This window comes from Miniopterus schreibersii (genome assembly GCF_964146895.1).
Source record: "Miniopterus schreibersii genome assembly, chromosome: 5".
NCBI lineage: Eukaryota > Metazoa > Chordata > Mammalia > Chiroptera > Miniopteridae > Miniopterus > Miniopterus schreibersii.
Genome location: NC_138106.1, coordinates 814,996 through 836,785, shown reverse-complemented (window position 1 = coordinate 836,785; position 21,790 = coordinate 814,996). Strand labels below are relative to the sequence as shown.

At 53.5% G+C, this 21,790-nt stretch overlaps 1 protein-coding gene across 5 annotated transcripts in view; it reads left to right on the top strand.

Moving 5' to 3' along the window:
* The window catches only part of TIAM1 (TIAM Rac1 associated GEF 1), a 216,376-nt gene that overhangs the window by 187,074 nt on the left and 7,512 nt on the right, over positions 1-21,790 (top strand). For 4 of the 5 annotated variants that reach the window (XM_081137622.1, XM_081137620.1, XM_081137621.1 and 1 more), the window contains 9 exons: positions 7,480-7,659; positions 8,654-8,722; positions 8,969-9,094; positions 11,776-11,884; positions 14,968-15,147; positions 15,388-15,506; positions 18,198-18,306; positions 20,557-20,615; positions 21,125-21,227. In XM_081137622.1, the coding sequence (XP_080993748.1) occupies positions 7,480-7,659; positions 8,654-8,722; positions 8,969-9,094; positions 11,776-11,884; positions 14,968-15,147; positions 15,388-15,506; positions 18,198-18,306; positions 20,557-20,615; positions 21,125-21,227 (1,054 nt within the window). Of the gene's footprint in view, positions 1-2,318; positions 2,415-7,479; positions 7,660-8,653; positions 8,723-8,968; positions 9,095-11,775; positions 11,885-14,967; positions 15,148-15,387; positions 15,507-18,197; positions 18,307-20,556; positions 20,616-21,124; positions 21,228-21,790 lie in introns of those variants that run through there. The other variant, XM_081137624.1, reaches the window with a different exon arrangement.

Here is a 21,790-nt window from a genome sequence, read left to right as displayed (position 1 = left end):
TCTTCACATTATTGACAAGGTTGGGTGACTGTCTTCATATGTCTGAGGATCGAACAGGGCTGCAGGGAAACCATGGGCTCCTGTTACTCTCACTCGGCCGGGACCACCGTGTGAAATGCACAGAGATGCTCCCTTGTTTTCGTTTCCTTCAGGTTTTATATTTTTTTATTTGAATTATTTTGTCATGCATCCTAAGTTCCTCAACTGAAATCACCTTTTGTGGATTAAATTTCTCTCTGAGGATGTTTGGAAGCAAAAACTTTAAATCAAGGGGGAAGGAGTCTTGGCGGCTGGGCTCTACTGTGTGTGATTAGTAATAAACGAGAGCTGATACCACTTAGCGTCTTGTGTATATTGGGCACTGCTCTGTGGTAGCTGCGCTCGTCCCCCCGGAACCCCTGAGAGGCACATACTGTGATTCCCTCTGTTTATAGATGACAATAGTGGAACAGAGAAGTTCAGCAACTCATTGCAGGTCACACAGCTCTGACGTGGCAAAACCAGGCCTCGCGTTGTTCACTGCTTTTCTAAAACTACCTTCTGGCTAGTTTTCAAGGTCTGGTGTTCAACACCAGGTTTCCAAAAAGGAAGGAATTAATTGATTAGTGCTGTTATAACTGGTTTAGATATTTGCTCTTTAACTACTCAGATATTTTCCTAAGACTTAAGATTTCTAGGTCCTTTTTTATGATTTAAAAGTAAGAGCAAGTACGTATCTTTTAAAAATTTTTTAATTTTTCAAATTTTTTGGAAGTTCTTTTATTTTTTAATTATAGTTTAAGTTTCTTGATTAAGGTTAGATATTTTTCGATGCATCTCTTAACATCAGTGTGTAATTTTTCTTGAAGATACAGTGAAACCATTTGTGTTGTGAGCTGCCTACGTACGGGAGGGTGACTTTGAGTGCGGCAGGGTGGTTGGGTGTAGAAGCCTATAAATAAGGGAAAAAACAAACAAACATATAAGTGAAATCAAACAATCATTTTTCATCCTGGCTAAATATGTGACAGCTGTTGATTTAATATCTTTGCCGTTTTTCCTAAATGAATTGTTTTAAGACATATTGGGCAGGATACAGAGAATGTATGTTGGAATTTTATGGTTTTTGGTTTTTTAATCTTTTTTAAATTTAAATTTAAATTTTTTATTGACTATTGGGGTGATATTGGCCAACAGAGTCATACAGGTTTCAGGTGTACATGTCTATAATATGTCATCTGTGTACTGTATTGTGTGTATTGTAAATATTAATTTAAAAAAAATTTTTTTTAAAAATTTTCATTTATTTCATTATTATTCTATTTTATTTTTATTGTTGACATTATTACAGATGCCCCCCCATATCTCACTTCTAAGAAATATTGGGCAGGATAGAGAGAATCCATGTTGGAATTTTCTGTTGTTTTTTTTTAAATAGCAGTTTTTGCTCCAGGCAGCCTTTTGAGGTTGAGCGAGCAGGTAATTGGGCGCTTGCTGAGGTGGCGGCTCTGGAATGTCGCGTCCTGGGTGGGGGTGGGGCTGGTGCCGCAGGGGGCTGGCGCCTTCCCCTTTGTGAGCCATCTCCTTCCCGGTGGCCCTGGTGACAGCCTCCGAGGGCCACCTCCCCACTGGCCACTCGTTTCCCTGCTTTCAATCCCAGTCGCTGTCTCAGAACCGGATGCTGATCAGCCGGGGGCAGCCGTGTCCTGGGGTCGCTTCAATTTTGTTTTCCTTTTAGCAAATGTATCAGAATGATTTTCAGAACATTTTCATTCTGAAAACCCTCCTTTTCTGTTTAGTTCACGCTGGGATTGTCTCGGAAAAGTCGGCTTTGCTGACAACGGCCTTAGCGGAAAATGTGAAAATATAAAGTGTTAAAAACCCCCGTTGTGCCTCCCGGTGCCCGCCCCCGGCTCCGCGAGTCTTCAAAGTTGCGCGGGGTTCCTGTCGCAGGCAGCGCAGGACGCCGGCCGGTCAGCTGACCCAGGTCCGCTCAGTGGCCGCTCTGGTCCCCGGGGAGCATCTCCGCTCTGGTCCGTGGTGGTGCCGCTTGGTGCCCCCTCTCTGAACTTTCGCTGGCCAGCCGGGTGCAAGCAAAGAATGGATTCTCGTCCGGGGTCCAGCCTTTGAGCCCCTGCAGCGGGCACGGGCGCAGGGCTGCAGTCCCTGTCCTGTCTGCGCGGGGATGCGGCCGGGGGTCCTGCTGGGACAGCGCCCGGCGGCCCCGGGCTGTCTCCGTGGGAGCCGGCTGCCCCGGGAGCGGGAGGGCGCCGGTGCTGCTGGAGTGTTTTAGGATCCTCCGGCTTCTGCGCCCCGCAGGCAGGTGGAGTCGCGGGGGATGTGTCCGGATGATGTCCCTGCTGTGGAGAAGGAAGCACGCGCCCAGGGCCGGGAGCAGCGACCCGCCCGGGGACTCTGTCTGCAGGTCCTCGCCGGTGAGCAGGGTCGCATTCTGTCTGCCGCCTGCTTCAGGCGCCGGGCGACTCCGGCTGCCTCAGGCCCCCGGGGCAGAGGGCGATCTGAGTGCCCCATTTCTCGGAGCCCCCTCCCCGTGCCCGGGGAGCCGTGTTGGTGAGGAGTGGGTGTTTCGGCGTGGGGTGAGGTGCCCGCAGTCCGCGTGAAGTTGAATTTTCCTCGGAACCTTTACCTGGATCTATGTTTTCTCTTAAACGGCAGAAAGGTGCATTTCTTTTTTTCACTGTGGTTTGAATTGTCCCCTCCCTCTCGCCTCAGCCGGCGTGTTTGCAGGGAGGCTGCTCCGCTCGCCTCTCGCGTCTCAGGTGTTTCTGACTTTGCTCTGTGGGCTCGAGAAGGAGACGGATGCAGAAGGGTTGGCTCTGGGATGTGCCCAGGGTCTAATGCCAGGTGGCCTGTGTTGTCCATGTTGGTTCCTGTGGTTCGTGCTGACTCCCGAGTGAGGAAATCAGTGGGCCAGTGGTTGGGAGTAATTTACCCAAATCAGACGAAGCCTTTTTATAGTCTCATGCTAACCCCAAGGTCTGTCGGCTGTTGGATTTCATGTTACGTAAAGGAAACTTGAACGGTGACAGTGAGAGTGTCTGATTTAGCGAAAAGCCCTTGCTTTTGAATTTCCTTCTTCCAGGTTTGTTCATGAGTCTGAAAGGCGATGGGGACTCTGAGACCATGGCGCCCGCCAATCTGGGGCTTGTCCCCAAATAGCCAAAGTAAAGGCTGAGGTTTTAGGCCGTGCTGCTCCTTTTGAATCTGTGGGGTGTGTTCAGTTGTGGAGACTCAAAGGGGCGCTTTTGGACCCGTGAGCTCATCCAGAGGTAGGAGCTGCCTTAGCAGCTGCCCAGCGGGAGGCGCCCCAGCCGGGCAGCGGGGCCGTGCCGGGCACTTTAAAGCCCGGCCTTTGAGCTTCCCTCTCATCTCGGGGGGAGAGTGGCATCTGGAACAGTGCGCCCCCATTTTCTCCTCCGTCCTGTTCTTCTCCGTGTGTCTGTGGGATTGTTCTCGGTCCTGACCCGGGACAGCGCTGAGAGCCGGAAGCTCTGTTTCCATGGTGACTGACTACCCTCCTCCCTGCGGACAGGCTGGTCTTCCTCCCGCTGGGGAACCCCGGCTCCCCCTTCTCTGCAGTCCTTCGCTGCTTATCTGGGGACGTGGGCTCTCGGGGGTGCGTGGAACCTGCCAGGGCAGCTCCCTGTCTGGGCACATCTGGCCCCTGTGCTGGGCGGGGAATGACCAGGATGCCAGGTCACCTCAGTGTTGGGCGGGGACAGCTGGGCGGGCTCCTCCCGCATCCCAGGCCGTGGCCATGGCCAGGCTGGGCGGGGAAGGCCCGGTGGAGTTTGATGTCCTTTGGCCACACTGTGGGGGCAGAGTGACTCAGGAGCTGCTGAGCCCTGGCCCGTGTGGCTCAGTGGGTTGGGTGTTGTCTTCTGCACTGAAAGGTCACCAGTTCGATTCCCATTCAGGGCACATACCTAGGTTTTGGGCTCGGTCCCCAGTAGGAGGCATGCAGGACACAGCCAATCAGTGTTTCTCTCTCAACACTGATGCTTCTATCTCTTTTTCCCTCTCCCTTCCTCTCTCTCTAAAATAAATTTTTTAAAAAATTAGAAAAGAGAGCTGCTGAAATATGTAAAATCTCTAGATTAGGTGTATTCTGAACCAGCACTGTGTATCTTGCTTCCTTCTAAGGATTTTTTGGGGCAATATTTTGGTAAAACAAAATTCTTGACAACATCTTTTTAAGTTAATTGTTTCTAAGCCAGATTTTATTAAGAGCCTTGTAAACATTGCCCTTTGACAAGACATGCATGATAACTTATAATTCTACGTTTTTAAATTCCTTCCTTTTTTTTTAAAAAAAATATATCTTTATTGATTTCAGAGAGAGGAAAGAAGAGAGAGAGAGAGAGAGAGAGAAACATCAATGATGAGAGTCATTGATCGGCTGCCTCCTGCACACCCCCTGCTGGGGATGGAACCTGCAACCCAGGCGTGTGCCCTGACTAGGAATCAAACCCCAATCACCTGGATCCTAGGTCGACGCTCAACCGCTGAGCCACGCCCAGCCAGGCTAAATTCCTTCCTGGCTAAATTCCTTCCTTAAATAGCTTGTGACTGACAGTGAAAAGATTACATCCATTCTGACCCAGTTCCTTGTGGTAAACCTGAGAGTTTGGGCCTTGAACCAGAGAGCAGCGTTGCCAGCGGGGAGGCTGCTCTGCCCCCTCCTGGACCTGACCACCTGGCTGGATCTGTCCTCAGCTTGGGAGTGTGTCTGTGAAGGGAGGGTCGCCCACGCCTCTGAACTCCCAGGAGAGGAGTCGAGGGAATTTTTAGGTGTCCCTGGGGATGCTGAAGGCATTTGCTAGTGTAATTCAGGACCATGAGGAACCTGGCCTGGGAGGAGGGGTTGGGAGAAGGTGGCTAGTTTTAGAGCAATGAAGGGTTAGCCCACATCCCACCAACCTGAGCTTCCCCTGGGCCTGTTTAAAACAAAGGACGTCTCACCTGAGAGGTGGCAAACTTCACACAGGAACCCTGCTCACCTCTTAAAAATGGAAACCTCGCCCAGCCGGGCATGGTTCAGTGGTTGAGCGTCGACCTAGGATCCAGGTGATTGGGGTTCGATTCCCAGTCAGGGCACATGCCTGGGTTGCGGGCTGCGGCCGATCAATGACTCTTATCACTGATGTTTCTATCTCTCTTTCCCTCTCCTTTCCTCTCTCTGAAATCAATAAAGATATATTTAAAAAAAAAAAAAAGAAACCTCAAGGTATTTATGGTGAAACAGAGGAAATGAAAACCCAGGAGCCCCACCCCCACTGTCCCTCATACTCTCCAGTGCAGGAGGAACTGGGGGCACAGAGAGGGGTGTCTTTTGTTTGTTTATTTTTTAAATCCTCACCCGAGGATATTTTTTCCATGGCTTTTCAGAGAGAGTGGAAGGGAGGGCGGGAGAGAGAGAGAAACATTGATGTGAGAGAGACACATCGATCGGTTGCCTCCCACGTGTGCCCCAACCGGGGCTGGGGATGGAGCCTGCAACCGAGGTAGGTGCCCCTGGCTAGAATCGAACCCAGACCCTTCAGTCTGCAGGCCGACGCTCTAACCACTGAGGCAAACTGGAGCAGGAGGTGTCTTTGGGATGTCCCGCCTTTGATATGTGTCTGAGTGCCAAGGTTGTAGACTGTTGCCTTTTTTTAAAAAAATGCTCACCAGAGGATATTTTGTATCCTCAGAGAGTTGAAGGGGGAGGGGGGACGAGGGGAGAGAAGCATTGATGTGAGTGACACATTTGTTGGTTGCCTCCTGCACGAGCCTCTGCCCGGGAGCAAATCTTCAACCCGGCTACGTGCCCTTGACTGGGAATCGAACCCGTGACCCTCTGGTGTGCGGGCTCTAACCACTGGTCAGCACCGGGACAGGCGAGTAGTCTTTCTTTCGTAACAGCCTTATTGAGGTACAGTTCACATGCAGCTCAGCCCACTGGGGTGAGTTTTTGTCCATTCCCCGAAGGCGAATTCTTTGGGGAATGTTCAGTGTCTGAGACAGATGCCATAGAGAATATTGAAAAGTGCCCCTGACAGGTGACTGGTACTTTTCGGCAGGTAAAGCCAGTGTTGATGCGAGCAGTAGGTACTGCGGCAGTTGTCAGAGAATCGGGTCACTGTCCAGACCTGAGTCCCGGCAGTCCTTGTCCCTGCAGTGACATCGGGGCCGATGCCTCCTTGTCAGGTGGCCTTCAACACGGGCCTCCTTCCTTTTGGGACGAGGCCATGAGGAGGGCATGTCAGGGTCCGCTCCCGTCCTCCGCCCTCCCAGCCTTGGGTTTCATCCCTGGGCACCAGCTGCAATTTTGGGTGGGTCAGTGAGAAAAGTAATTTTTTGTTTGCACGCGTCCGTATCGGAAATGCTTTGTGCCCGCGGGTGACTTAGGCAGGAGAGAAGCGTCCAGGAAGGCAGCCGACCTTCAGGGACACACCCGGCAAACACTGAGCAGTGCCTTTGGACAAATGGTAACAGATGAGATTTTGTGCTACAAAGTAGCCCCTGCAGGAATTCCATACAGAGCCCTTAAAGGGGCGGCACGCACAGCCCATCTAGAGGCCTGATTGCGTCGACCTGGAGGGAGCGCTGGGCACTGGGGGGCTCACAGGCCCCCCCATGAATCCACTGTGACCCCCGCGGAGACCTGCTGCTCCCACGGGTGTCAGCAGCCCATGCCATGGAGACCTGCTTTCTGTAACTGGCAAAGTTGGCGTCTTAGAATCCTTACGTCCTAAACTTCCACCCGAATCATCCCGGACAGAAACTAGGTCGATACTGGGCTTGCCCATCGAGGGCTTGTTCAGGGCCCAGCACCTCTGATTTTCAGAGGGGAAAGGCCTCTTTCTGCCTTTGGAGAAGCTGGAAACATTTTAAAAGAAATACATGGGTATCTCTGATTATCTAGAAAGTTGCCACAAAAGCAGTTTTTAACAGAGCCAGGAAGAATCTGAGCTTGTAAAATCATCTCCAACATGACACAGTCTATGTAGCACACTAACTGGGAGTCTGATAGTAAGCTTCAGGCTTATTGGGTGAAATGCCCTCAACTTCTCTTGTCTCTTCCGCCTCCTTTGGGTAAGTTTCTCGCCAGGTGGTTAAGAGCCCAGGCCTCGGACCAGGCTGCCTGGCTCAGCTCTCAGTTCTGCCACTACCAGGCTGTTTAACCTTGGATCAGTTACTTACCCTCCCTGGGCCTTGGTTACTCAGCTGTCACTTGGGAACAGTAGCCCTTACTGACCGCGTGGGGGGATGAAATATATTAGCCCAGTGCACAGTGGGTGTTAGCGGTGGCCGTGGTGGTCGTTCTGAGTGTCCGGTGAGCTCAGATGTGGGGAGCCGTTTGGGGAGAGGAGAGGGGAGCTCGTGTGGGGCAGGTCATGGACGGGAGGGACACTGAGGAGGGACAGAGGCCGGACAGGTTGCTCTGGTGAGTGCCAGCTGACCTAACCTGCCCTGCCCTTTCCCCTTGCTCTGGAGAGCACGGAACAGGGGGCCGCGTCCTGCCACAGTCCACGCGAGATGAACCCCAGTGACCCGAGCCCGTCCCCCCAGGACCCCAGTGGGCCGCAGCTGTCCACCACGCGGCAGCTCACGGACGCCGACAAGCTGCGCAAGGTGATCTGCGAGCTCCTGGAGACGGAGCGTACCTACGTGAAGGTGAGTGTCCCCACCAGCCCTCCTGGGGAGTCTGTTTCCACGTGCGACAGACAGCAAAGCCGGGTCACAGAGCCAGGACCATCTCGGCCTCTCCTGTGGAAGGTTGTCTTTATTCCGAACATTAAGATTTTCCTTGTGTGTTTTAAGGCAGCACATCGATTCGTACAGCAGTTCACTGAGGTATACAGGGTGGGGCAAAAGAAGGCTTACAGATGTTCATATGGAGATAATACCCTAACGAATAAGTCATAATACAAGAATAAACTGTTTTGCATACTCACAACTGTAAACCTACGTTTGCCCCACCCTGTGTCTCGGTTGACGAGGAAAGGAGAGCAGGGTGATTATAAGTGACCCTTCTGACCTTTCTAAGGAACGTCGCTGAGCTGACCCTAAAATGGAATTTAGTTTTGAAAAATTCATTTTCAGAATCTAATCTGAGTCTAGGCAGAAGGGTGTCAGATCTGGCTTTTTTTTTGTATTGTTGCTTATTTGGACATTCAGTTCTATTCGTGTATTTCTATATAATTCATACTATATGTTCATATCACACACATAACTGTACAGTTTCTAACAGTTCCTGTAATTATAATATAAATGTATTCCTGTATGTGGTTCAGTTATATGTTACAACAGCGCCATCCGTCTTGAATGATCCGTTTTCGTCTTTAAATCAAGGGTCAGCCAATTGTGGCCCTCAGGCTGCGTCCAGCCCTCTGCCTGCTTTTACAAATAAAGTTTTGTTGCAACTCGGCCACACCCGTTCTCTCCTGCGTCATCAGCAGCTGCGTTGAGTGGCTGTGACCGAGGCCACGTGGCTGCAAAGCCCGAAGGGTTTACAGAAAAGCCTGCTGGATCCTTTACGGGCCTTTAGTGGCCTAACGACTGGAACGCTGGCATTTGGGACATGATGTGTGGGGTTTTTTTTTCCCCCCTTTAGATTTTTCATAGACTTTTAGACCCTGTGCTAATGAGGTTTTCTTTTAACTCTTAGGACTTGAACTGCCTCATGGAGAGATACCTAAAACCGCTTCAGAAGGAGACTTTTCTCACCCATGATGAGGTACGGTGACTCCGCAGCCTACAGGCGAGGGCCGGGGCGTAGATCGGAGGGTTTCCAGTTCGTTTAATTGTAGCAAACACGTCAAATCATTGCGCTCGGAGCTTAAGGAGCTGCCCCATCCTCTGGGGGTGGGGTCCTTATCTTAATCGCTACGGATGGATAGAAAAACGTTGAAATCCGAAGCAAATAAAGTTTCTGAGCCCTAATGAAATAGAAAGTAGATTTAAATTCTTTTTCATTTTCCAGCTGGATGTGCTCTTTGGAAACTTAACCGAAATGGTCGAGTTTCAAGTAGAATTCCTTAAAACCCTGGAAGATGGGGTGAGACTAGTGCCGGATCTGGAAAACCTTGAGAGAGTCGATCAGTTTAAGGTAAGTCGGCCTCGGAGAGCCTCACGCTGCCCCAGTGTCCCGGGTGGGGTGTCCCGTAGGTACCTTCAGGCTCGGGGGCGCTGTGGTCTCTTTGGCGATTCCTTGTGCTCACCGTGTGGCATCCTCCTTGGACTGTCATCGAGGGCCAGGTCCTAAGGGCCCCTGGGGGCGGCCGGCTGCCTCTTGCCTGTCTAAGGGAGACACCGGGCACCAGCCTGGGTTACCCGGGTACACCTGCTGGCTTCTGCCTTGGAAGATGGGCCAACCTCGACCTTTTGTTTTTCTCTTTTAAAAAAAAAAAAGTTTTTATTGAATTTTAGAGAGAGAGGAAGGGAGAGGGAGAGAGAGAGAAACATCAATGATGAGAGAGAACCGTGGATCGGCCTCCTGCACGCCCCCTACCGGAGAGCGAGCCTGGAACCCAGCCTGTGCCCTGACCGGGAATGGGACCGTGACCTTCCAGTGCACGGACGGCCCTTGACCCACGCTGGCCCCCCGGCTTCTGTTCTCTTTATGTGGGGGCCTTAGTACTTGCTGTTAGCAGCATCGACCAGCACCCTAGGTCTGCCTGTAAACACATTAATTTATCCTGTTCTGGGAAACTCTGCCTCATGGATCAGCTTGTCATCCCGGGGAGGGAGCCGTCCTGCAGCCTTGTCGAGGATTAATGACGAGGGCCTTGCGAGGGTGCCCGGCCTATTCCTGCCCCCCGGTTGGCGCTCTTTCCCTCACTGTACACGTTTCCTGCGTTCCCTTCCGATGACAGTGTCAGCATACATGTCACCCTCATATACTCTTAGAAAACAGCTTGACTGACGTGTGCTGCACGTGTGGAAAACGTGTAGCCTGATGAAGCGTGACGTGTGAACACACCTGCAGAACTGTCGGCACAGTCGGGATCATGAGCCCCATCCCAGCCCGAACATTTGTCCTGCTTTTCTGTGCTCCTGTCCCCTGCCTGTCAGCCACGGGGAGCCACGCCTGCTTTCTGTGACACGGATTAGCTTGCGTTCTGGAATTCCACCCGAATGGGATCGTGTGGCATATTCTGTTTCTTGTGTGGCTTCTTTTACTGGCACCATGACATTGGGCTTCCTCCGAGTTGCTGCGTCTGCTGGGAGCCAGAGCAGTTATCCTGCCTTACGGGCATCCGGCACTGTGCTGGCCTTCCTGGGGCGTCCGGGCTGCTTCCAGATCGTGGCCGTTACGTTAAAGCTTCTGGGAGCATTTGTGTGCAGTGTAGACACACGCTCTCATTTCTCTCGGGTAACGCCTGGGCGTGAACTGGCTGATGGAAGGGAGTGTCTGTCGGCTAAACTTCGTAAGGGACTGCCCGACAGTTTTCCAAAGTGGTTGTGCCGGGCGCACCCCCCCAGCCGTCCCCACCCGCCCTCACGAGGAGGCGAGGTCCCCCTTAACCTTAGCCGTGCCGATGGGCATGCAGGTGCCCCTGTGGCTTCTGTTTTAATTTCCCTGCCGCCCGGGTGGTGCGCAGGCTCCGTGTGCTCAGTGGCCTGCAGTGTGTCCTCTGGGTGGAGCGTCTGTTCAGACCATCTTCCCATTTATTTTATTGGGTCGTTTTCCTGTTAATGAGTCTTTAAAGTTCTTTGAATACTTTGAACATAAGTCCTTTATCAGAAAAATGATTTATAATGTATTATTTTCTCCCTGTGCGAGGCCTGTCTTTTCATATAGCAGACATTTTTAACTTTGAGAAAGTCCCATTTTTCACATTTGTTGTTGTTGTTAGGACTGTGCCTTTGGTGTCGTGTCTGTGAAACCTTTGCCCGAACCAGGCCTGTAAAGATGGTCTGCTAGAGGTTCTAGCCTTTACATGCAGGTTTCTGATGGGTTTTGAATTTACTTGTTACAATGTGACGTGCGAATCAAAGCGAGCCCAGCACATGGATACTTTTGTAGCACAACCTGTCCGAATGGCAACCCTTTAACCCTTTGACCTTTTCCACGGAATTACTCTTGCGTTGAACTTGGGCTCCGGGGTCCACACCTGTGGATTCTGACCCTGTTTTACCTGCAGAGTCGGGGGCGAGGCTGGGGCAGGACAGGCAGGACGGGCCGCCTGGAAAATCAAGGCCGAAAGTAAAACGTAGAGGAAACCACGTTAGGCCTCTAATGACCAGTTACCTGTGGTTCACAAGAAACCATTTTTGCTGTTGTTTGTGGACAGTCTGTCAGAATTCTCTGCATTGCTCATTAGCTAAACTACAGGCTTGGGAACTCGGTTTGTCACTCAGATCCATTCACACCTTAGTGCACTTTCTAGTTTGGGGGGTATCTGCACCTCCCACCAACAGGGGTGCATGAGAGAAGGCAGGTTTCTGCCTTTTCCAAAATGCCATCTGTGTTTCTCATTAACATCCAAACATCCCACAGAGGCCTTTTAAAAACACCGGCCCCCAAAACCGCAACCTCTGCGTTGTGATTACCGAGAAGGCCAAGCCCAGCACGTGTTACGCACATTTGCTAGCCCGTGTGCTTTCCGAGGGCAGCTTCAGGCCATCGGTGAGCTACGAGGGTCTGGGACAGGTGTGACCTGGGGCAGGTGTGACTGATGCTGACGTGTGGGGCGGGCCAGGCCCACGTGGGCCCCCGAGACGTCCTGAGATATTCCCCGGTGAGCGGGAACCTGAACTGACCACGCCTTTTCTCCTTAAATCCAGAAGGTGCTGTTCTCCCTGGGGGGCTCCTTCCTGTACTACGCCGACCGCTTCAAGCTCTACAGTGCCTTCTGCGCCAGCCACACGAAGGTGCCCAAGGTCCTGGTGAAAGGTGAGGCCTGTGAGGATGGGGCGCCTGGTGGGCATGATCATCCTCGGTTCACAGTTCTGTGGCCGACTGTGGTTGTTTTTGTTTTTTTTAAAATATATTTTTGTTGATTTCAGAGAGAGGAAGGGAGAGGGGGAGAGAGAGAAACATCAGTGATGAGAGTCATTGATTGGCTGCCTCATGCACGCCCCCTGCTGGAGATGCAGCCGGAAACCCGGACATGTGCCCTGACCGGGGCTCAAACTGTGACCCCCTGGTTCATGGGTTGACTTTCAACCAGCAGACCACACCGGCCGGGCAGTTGGGGGGCTTTTCGACCGAAATCTAAGAGTCCTCGCAGGCAGATGTTCCAACCAGCCACAAATAAGGGCGCTGAGAAACGGAAATGCATTCATAGCCTGGATTAACAGTCCGTCGTTTTCTTACAGTGAACGCTTTGTCTCAGTTATTTTTTGCCAGAATTGATGGGTCGTTTTGCAGTTATCCAGAAATGTGCTGTGTTTGGAAATTCTCTGCTTTACTCCTGTTCGTTGTTGATTTCGTTGTCACTCCCACGTTTCACTTACCTTTTGGGGGACTTCTTCCTCCCCTCCCCTATCTTTGTTCTGAGCTGTGTGCTAATAGCCACCACCATCACCATTCGGGTTGTCCCAATTACTCAGAAAACCACCACGCAGCTCGAGGTTGTGGTAATTTTGCACAGGACAGAGTAGAATTTTTACTGGCCGCTCCTCTCCCTGCGTGTTCTGGAAGATACGGACCATGCTGAGAGTTTCCACAAAGCGGTTTTGCTTCCGCGGTTCGGTGTGTGGTGACAGATGAAAGGATCAGGGCAGTGCTTCCTTGGTAAGCAGTGTAACCAACGGGAGGTCTGATTTGGGGGAATCTCTGGACACGGACAGCTGCTGGCGTGTAAACAGTTTACGCGTGTTGTGCTTTGCCGCCAAAGAGAATGAGCTTGACGTCATTTAACGCCCGTTACAGGACATATTAGCACCGTACGGGTCTCTGGATCGGACAAGGTAGAGAGTCTGTGCCCAGAGTTCTGGTTCAGCGGAAATTTAGAGGGGAGCTGGGGTCCCACCGGGCTGCTCCCGCTGGGTCTCTGTGTCTCTTCACACCAGCGCGGGGCTGATTGTTGCGAGGTTGTTACTGCAGTAAAATTATACGCCCAGCACAGCCCTTAGAGCATTTTGTATTATTTTTAAACATTCAATTAGATTAAATTCTGCCCCTGTGGGTTTTCTTAATTCAATAATAATCTTTTGCACCTGAAAAATATTATCGTTATCTTTCAAACGATCCCTTAAACCATTACGGTTGACCTACATTTTCCTAATGGCCAAACATACCTGGAGGGTGAAGGGAAGGGAGTGAGAACAAAAGGACCTGCCTGTGGTTCCTAACGGGCCCGCTGGGTGGGTGGGGGACCCACCAGCAGCTCACAGGCCGAGGGCCCTGCCCTCTTTGCCCTGATGTGGAACACAAGCCGAGTTAAATGCCCATGGCCGTACTTTTCGACTTGAGGACTCGAGTTCCTAGGTCCTTTGCAGATGTGGACCGAGACGTGGGATGTCCCACGGAAGCCATGGCTTCTTCCTGTGTTGGCTCTGGGCCTGCCTTCCTTCCCTGGCACGTGGGTCCCTGGCCACTCACTCCCAGACCTTTTTCAGGGATTTATTCCTTGGAAGGAGGAGAGGTGGCCACACCCACGGAGGGAGCTCGATTCCTCTTAATGGGGCTTCAAGGGGTGAAAAGACCGTGGCCTTCCTGAGGCTTTTCTCCATGATTACTGTTTTCCTAATTGGATAGAGGTGGCAGGAAGAATCGTTTTACAATTTCACTCCGCCCTTGTATGGCTTCTGATCTTGGCTCACACCCCTCACCCTGGAGAGGGAGCTGCATTTTTCATCTGTCGGAGGCTTTGAGGGGACGGGTGCCCACTGTTACGTCTCTGGGATGCTGTCTCCTTTCTCCCTCCTGTTCGGCCCTCACTGTATTTTCGTCTCCACATCTTTGCACCTAAAGGCACCAGCCCAGTCTTCCTAACCGTCCCCTGGCAGGCAGCTCACTGCTTGTCGGGGGACCCTCAGCTCCCCAGGGTGCCTTCACCAGCCTGGACGCGGGACGGGTGGGGGGGTGGTGCCCAAGATTAGGAGTCAGGCACATGGGGCACGGCCTGCCCCGAGCCGGTGGCTGAGCACTGGGTTAATGTAGAACAGGTGTCGGAAGCATTCGCTGTGGGACACCCACCTGCACCCATTTCCCAGAGCTGTGGGTGCAGCAGCTTCTGTGTTTTTCTACCTTTTCTCAAAGGAGGCTCTGCCAGCAGTGGGAAGCTTGGAAGTTTGGGGAAGCAGGGGTGAGGCGTGTTTCGGGTGTGCTCTGCTACTAGGTGTAGGGAGGTCAGCAGGTCAGGAGGGGGTTGGACTGAAGACAGTTAGTTACAGTTCCCCGAGGAGGGTCATGCCAGGCTGGGCAGGGCCACACGTGGGGGCACCAGGGCTGGTCAGGAGACAGGGACAAAAGGAACCCTGGGTAAGAACCTTTATGGGCGATTCTGCGAGAAGGTGAGGGTGAGGCTGGGTTCACGGCTCAGGACGGAGAGCTGGAGCGACTGCAGGCCCTGGTGCAGGCTGTCCCCCGCTGTCTCTGGGTGATGGGACAGGGACAGTGCGAGAGCTCATAGGGATGGGCGGGGCGGGGGGAGTCAGGGTTGGTTGTCTGCATGAGGAAGGTGTGCTCCAGGGGAGTCCTGTGATGTCTCCAGGAACCGGCCAGCCTGGGAGGGGCCGTTTCCCAGGGTCAAGGCCACGGGTGTCAAAATATCAGAATAAAAAGACATTCTCAACACCAAGGTGAAGAGCAGCCCCCGAAAAACCAAGTGCATGGGACTTACAGGCCGTATGATTCCCTGGTATTTCCCTTCAAATAAGCCAGTGTGACGGGCCCTCCGGGTGTCTGCCTGGGCCCCGCCTTCCTCCTGCGCCCTCCGCCCAGTCCTGGGAAAGGCACATGGAGCGAGACTGACTCCATGAGAGGGGTCCCGTGGGCACCTCCCGATGAGCTGTGTGTCGCCCCCGCAGCCAGGACGGACGCGGCGTTCAAAGCCTTCCTGGACGCGCAGAACCCGAGGCAGCAGCACTCGTCCACACTGGAGTCGTACCTCATCAAGCCCATCCAGAGGGTCCTCAAGTACCCGCTGCTGCTGCGGGAGCTCTACGCCCTGACGGACGCCGACAGCGAGGAGCACTACCACCTGGACGGTGAGTGCCCACGGCCACCGCGGCCCCCGAGCCTGGCTCCCCAGCCCTGCCCCTGGGCCCCCGCTTGAGCTCTGCCTGCAGCCCCCGCCCCGGCCCCCCCTCCAGTCCAGCTACACCCACGGCCCCCAAGTGCGCCCGGCCCCTCAGCACCACGCCCCCCAACCCCTCACGTAAGCCCCGCCCACCCACGGCCCCCCACGGCTCCGTGGGCCCCTTCACATCCGACCTGTCTCCTCCTAGTGGCCATCAAGACCATGAACAAGGTCGCCAGTCACATCAACGAGATGCAGAAGATCCACGAGGAGTTTGGGGCCGTGTTTGACCAGCTGATTGCTGAACAGACGGGTGAAAAAAAAGAGGTGAGGCCCCTCTCCCCGGACACCTGTTTGTAAAGAGGGGGGCAGGTCTGAGTGTTTTCCGTGTTGTTTGTAAGTGAAACAGTCACAGAGGCGTTGGTGTCGTTGGTGGAACTTTGGTCCCTCGCCCGGGCTGCAGTGTGGACGTTCTGACTCCCGCTCCTGGGCCCTCGGACCCGGGGTGGTTATTGGGTGGATTTCCGCCACCTCGGCCTGGGCTCTTCCTAAAAGCACCAGAAGGGCGGAAGCTACGTCCTCGGAGGTTAGGATTGTAACTGGCTCATAGCAGGTGCTCAGTAAAATAGTCGTTGAATGGTGACTATGAAATCATTTCTTACAATATGTTTTTTAAGAAATTGATTTTAGAGAGACGGGAAGGGAGAGAGAGAGAAACATCAATGATGAGAGTCATCGATCGGCTGCCTCCTTCACGCCCCCCACTGGGGATCGAACCCACAACCCAGGCATGTGCCCTGACCGGGAATCAAACCGCAATCTCCTGGTTCATGGGTCGACGCTCAACCACTGAGCCACCCCAGCCGGGCGGTTCACTGCAGGTCACACACGGGTGTGTATGTGGAGTGCAGACGTGTCCCGGTGGTTTGTAAACGTGGCCGGGCTGGGTTTTCCGTGGGAGGGAGACTGAAGCCACCACCAGCTGGACAGACTGCCCCGGACCCAGGGCTGCAGAGGGGGCGCAGGCCACGCGGCGGGAGTGTGGCCCCGAGGGCGGGCAGGGGCGAGGGTCCCCACGGAGACGCAGTTCGGTTTCTCCACGGGATGCGAGCAGGAGAGCGTGGGAACTTCCTCAGCCTGCTCGGCAGGTCATTTCATCGTCCGGATGTGGAAGGATGAGCCCCGAGACTCTGGATTCGGTTCTCATATCCTTGTAAAACTTGTGTAATGGGAAAAACACATGCTTGTTAGAGAAAAGGGAAAATGCAGACAAAGGCAAGAAGAACCACCTACCGTCTCCATGTTTGGTGTTTATTTTGATTAAAAATTACATACATGTATGTCCTTGAATTGTTACATTTTGAAAGGAGTTTTGCCTGTTGATATTTTGTATTGAACAAAATGTTCATGTTCTTTTAAATTATTCACAAGGATTACCTAGTTACTGTGTGATACCTCGTGTGGCTGCGCAGTGATTTACTGAATTCCTGGCGCTGGGTGGTTTCCTTCGCCTCGTCTGTCAAGTGCTACGACAATACTGCGAACGTTTTCGCTCCTGCGGCCTTCCCCTCCTCTGTAGTTTAGGTTATTTCATGTTGACTAAAGTGAGTTTTTACTGGGTCGTGGAAATGAAGATTTTCCGTTATATTCCTTTACGTTTTTCATTATTTGCCGGTTAGTTTCTGGGTTTTAACGATCTTGAGAGCACAGGACCGTTATTCCAGGGAGCGGAAGGTGGTATAGCGGATGGCAGAGGGTTTAGGAAAAAGAGGAACGTGGCTCGGGAGCCGGAGGTTACAGAAGGAAATGGCGCTTTGGTGAAACTGCCCCCTAAAGTGAAATCCTGACAGGTCGGATCTTCCCAGCGGGGGGCAGAGCCTCGGTGCTGTTCCGAGGAGTCTCTCGTGGGCCGAGGTTTTGTGGGAAGCAAAGTGTGGAAGCTGGACGGACCCCGCGGATCAAGGGGAGGGCGGTCTCCTCAGTGTTAGGAGGTTCAGAGCCCCGAGAAATCGAGGCTGGGAAAGATGCCAAAGGGGGACAGAGTCAGCACCCCGAGAAGGAAGAGAGAGAAAGGACCCTCCACAGGGCCAGAGGACAATGGCCAGACACCGTGGACACTCAGGGGAGGCTAGACCCTTCTTGTCTCTCTGTCCATCCAGGAGACAGGGTGGAGTGGGCTCGAGTCCACAGAAGTCACCCCAGGAGGACGGGCCGGCCGCCCTGTGCCGAGATGAGTTACGGTTCCTTCCACGAGGCTGCTCGGAGCAAATGCTGAGCAGCCTGGGAACTCGGGGGGCAGGCGGTGGGAGGCACACGAGTCAAGGCCTGGCTTCCTTAGTGGTGACTTCTGATTAAAGTCTTCGTGCTCACCACGGCCGGCACTTATTTCACATGTGCTGTGCAGGCCGCTGACCTGGGGCTTCTCTTGGGGTGCTCCAGAGCTCAGGGCTCCATGGGCTGCGAACCTCTGCCCCCTGGGATCCAGGCCGGTGGCCACCTTGGGTGTGTCCTTTCCACGGCTGCAGGGCCAAAGCTCAGGAGGGTGCGGACACTTCTGTCAAGTCCAAGGCAGGACGTGGCCAAATCCCAAGTCACCGGGGCTTTGCCTCGTCTTCTGGGAGAAGGTGCGGATGTAACCCCATTAGGGGAGGAAGTGGGGTTTGGGCCATGATCTAACACCCCTGAGGCTGTGGCCCAGAGCAGTGCCGGGAGTTTAACTCCGGTGTTGAACCACTTCTGTGCGGTGTTTGTCGTGAGTAGTGGCGACTGTAGTCCCCTGAGCTGATCCTGCCCTGAGGGGCTGGTTGGCTCGCTATTTCATGTTTATAAATGAAATTAATATGGTTGCCTAATTGGTTTTAATCATTGTCTTTACCACTAATACAGCTCAGTGACAGTGAGAGTAGTTGTAATAATCCCGGTCATTAAGTGGCAACAGCGCCACGTCTCTGGCGCCGTGGCCTGGTTTGGTGGCTCGAGAAGGGCAGTGCCAGGGAGTGACTCGTGGCTGGCTTTCAGGTGGCGGACCTGAGCATGGGCGACCTGCTGCTGCACACCACCGTGATCTGGCCGAACCCGCCCGCCTCGCTGGGGAAGTGGAAGAAGGAGCCGGAGTTGGCCGCCTTCGGTACGTGTCAGGAGTGGGGCTGGGGGGTGGGGGTCGGGTGAGGTCTGGCTTATTTTTCAAAATAAGGTCATATCTTTTCCAAGACACAGTTTATTAAAATAAAGTCAATTACAGTTAATCGGAATAGGCCACCAACACCGAATTCCAGTTAAGTGTGTTCATCGGGGCCACCCTGCTGCGTGGGGGAGGGAATGGCTGTGCCCAGGTCTCCCTGGGTGTAAACGCACAGGCAGGACGAAGGGCTAATTATAAACCACGGAAAAGTCACGTGGCAGTCAAGCCACCCGGTAGCTTCTCAGTCGCTCGGTGATTGATGCTCCTGACAGTGAGCTCCGTGCAAATGATGGATTTTTTAATAAACCCGCTAAGGTGGGTGCAGCTGCTGGATCGGGAAGCTCACATGATTGCGTGTAATGAGCTTTTTTTGTTGCTGTTAATCCCCACCCAAGGATATTTTTCCATTGCTTTTTAGAGAGTGGAAGGGAGAGAAGGAGGGGGGGGGAGAGAGAGAGAGAGAGACATTCATGTGAGAGAGACATTGATTGGCTGCCAGGGGTCAAACCTGCAACCCAGGTTCTTGCCCTTTACGGGGAATTTAACCCGATGCTCTAACCACTGAGCACACCGGCCAGGTGTACCCTGGGAATCCTGTGGAATCCAGGAAACGTGGCTGCGTGTTGCGCCACGCGTGCGTCCGTGGCCTGTGCTGTGGTTCCCGACACACGACCACCCACGGCTCGTGCCTTCGTTGATGCCGCGTTTCTCCCCAGCCTCCCCCCAGAAGCTCGTGGCAGGAACATGGTGTAAAGAAAGTCTGGCTTCCCCAGTCTCCTCCCTTATTTCCTGGGGAGGGGGGTCCATTGCTGCTGCTTCAGCTGAGCTCGTTTTTCCTTCATGGTGAGAGCACAGTATCCCCAAACGCACCACCCCGGTGATACTACATCAGTTTCATACAGAGATTTACCGGGCTTCCCATTTAGATCACTCTGCCGTTGCCGAGAAACTTGGTGATATTCGTGGCGTTGTCAGAGAGCCACTGTAGCTGCCGATGTCATTTCTCTAAAAACACCAACGGAGCACAGGCATGGGCAGGAGGAGTGTGGATGGACCACGATGCACCGAGGAGCGTGCAGGGTGGGGGGTGCTTACCTCTTCGCCGGTTTTGTTGTTAATTCTTAACCGAGGATATTTTTTCCGTTAGTTTTTAGAGAAAGTGGGAGGGAGGGAGAGGTCGAGGGGGAGAGAGAGAGAGAGAGAGACAGTGATGAAAGAGACACATTGATTGGTTGCCTCCCGCATGCGCCCCGACCAGGGCGAACCTGCAACCCAGCTGCGTGGCCTTGACTGGGAATTGTACCCGAGACCCTTTGGTGCGGACGCTCTAACCGCAGAGCCACACCGGCCAGGGCCGTTGCAGGAGTTCTAACGGGCGACGATGCACAGCCGCGCTGTCTCCCCGCCTCTCGGAGAGGGTAGAGCAGCCCCCGGCCCCCGGCCCCCGGCCCCCGGCCCTGAAGGGCCTCCTGAGGTCGAGCCCTTTTGGGAGACGGGCTCAACCACTTCTGCTTCGTAAACTGATTAGGATGGTTAATAAAGGACAGATTATATATATTTTTTAATTTTTATTTTTATTGATTTCAGGGAGAGGAAAGGAGAGGGAGAGAGATAGAAACATCAATGATGAGAGAGTCATTGATCGAGCCCACAACCCGGGCATGTGCCCTGACCGGGAATCGAACCCTGATCGCCTGGATCCTAGGTCGACGCTTAACCGCTGAGCCATGCCCGGCCGGGCAGGACAGATTATATTTCTGATACGAGCTCTCTGTGTAACGGCAGCCTGATGGGCGTAAGCCTGTGGCACCTTAGCAGTCGCCCCGTTTTTCTTAGAGCCGTTTTCCTCCCTCAGCTGCCAAACAGGCACATTTTTGTTAAGTCTGTTTATCGGCTGAAGTTTTGAAATGAAATGATGCCCTAGATAAAATATCGCATTTTACCCAGAAGTTTCCAGCGAGGCCGGGTGGGTTATTTCCACCTATCTCAGCTTTTTGTGTGTGTGACTCTGGGAGATTGGGCCTCAGCAGGCTCTTGGGTTTCGCAGCCGCGGCGGGTGAGTGGGAGGTGGGAGGGGCGCTGGGAGCTCGCCATCCTCTTTGTCGCCGCCGTGTTTGTCGCCGCGAGCTTTGAAGTTGACGGGGAAACCCCACGCACCGGGTGCCATAACCGCCCGCCTGCCTTTGTTTTTTCCAGTCTTCAAAACGGCTGTGGTCCTTGTGTATAAAGAGGGCTCCAAACAGAAGAAGAAACTTGTAAGAAACCTGTGTTTCCCCCGCTAGCTGGAGGGTTTTTGCTTCCTTTCTGCTTCTCGGTTCTATCTGGGTAGCTGTAATTCTGCCCCTTTGTCAGGCCTGAGCCTTCTGTGATTTGCTAATTTTTTTTCTCTCTCTCTCTTTTTATTTAATGTTGCTAAGGACTCAGGACATTGCCTGTCCTGCCCCCTTTCAGGCCGGCCCACGGCGAGAGCGTGGCCGTGACGGCCGCCAGGCCCACGGTGGCCACTGTTTCCCTGTTTCCCTGCCTTCCCCGGCCCTCTGTTCCTGTTGTGGGGCCCCCTTCCCCCTCTTTCCCGTGTCTCCCTCGCCTGGATTTGGCTAGCAGGCGTCCTGGCACCCTCAGCGTTTTTATCACGGGGCCTCTTGCTTTCTGCTGGACAAGAACATGCGTGTGGGCTCGATGTGGGGGTCAGTGTTTGGAGAACGTGGGTCCGGTCCAGGCGAGAGCGACCGTTCTCACACACCCGCCTCCTGCCCTCCTGCAGGTGGGATCTCACAGGCTGTCCATCTACGAGGAGTGGGACCCCTTCCGGTTTCGGCACATGATCCCCACGGAAGCGCTGCAGGTTCGCACCTTGGCCACTGCAGGTGAGAACTCCGGGTGCCGGGCCGGCTTCCCACGTGTCTGTGTCCACGCTCCCGGTCTCACCACCGTTTCTGTGCTTAACTGACTCTCTTTTCCCTCAGTCTCTCCATTGCCTCTTGTTCACCCCGCATTGATTAACTATGCAGGTGAGGGACCGAGCGGATGAGGGAACGAATGGGTGTGTAATGCCTCCCACATCGTTCCGAGGAATCCTGGTCCCTCTGTTACTTATATCAACATCACAGTGACTGACACCCGAGTAGCATTGAGTCTCCTGGAAAGAATCTGTGAGCCCCACGAGCAGACAGAGAGCCCATGTAAATAACTCACCAAGAAACCCCGAAAGACCCCCAAAGCATAAAAAAGCCATGGAGTGTGTTTCCCCTGAGGCTATAAACCTTCCTTCGTGTTAGTGTGAGGCTTTGAGGTGTCGGTTCTTTTTCTGTGAGTCAAACAGCACTGCAGGGAGTTGTTGGGCAGCAGTGAACATGCTCGGACGTGGGTGACGCTCTCAGCACCCGAGAGGTGAGCAGTGGCGGGTATTGGCTGTGACTCTGAGCCCCCC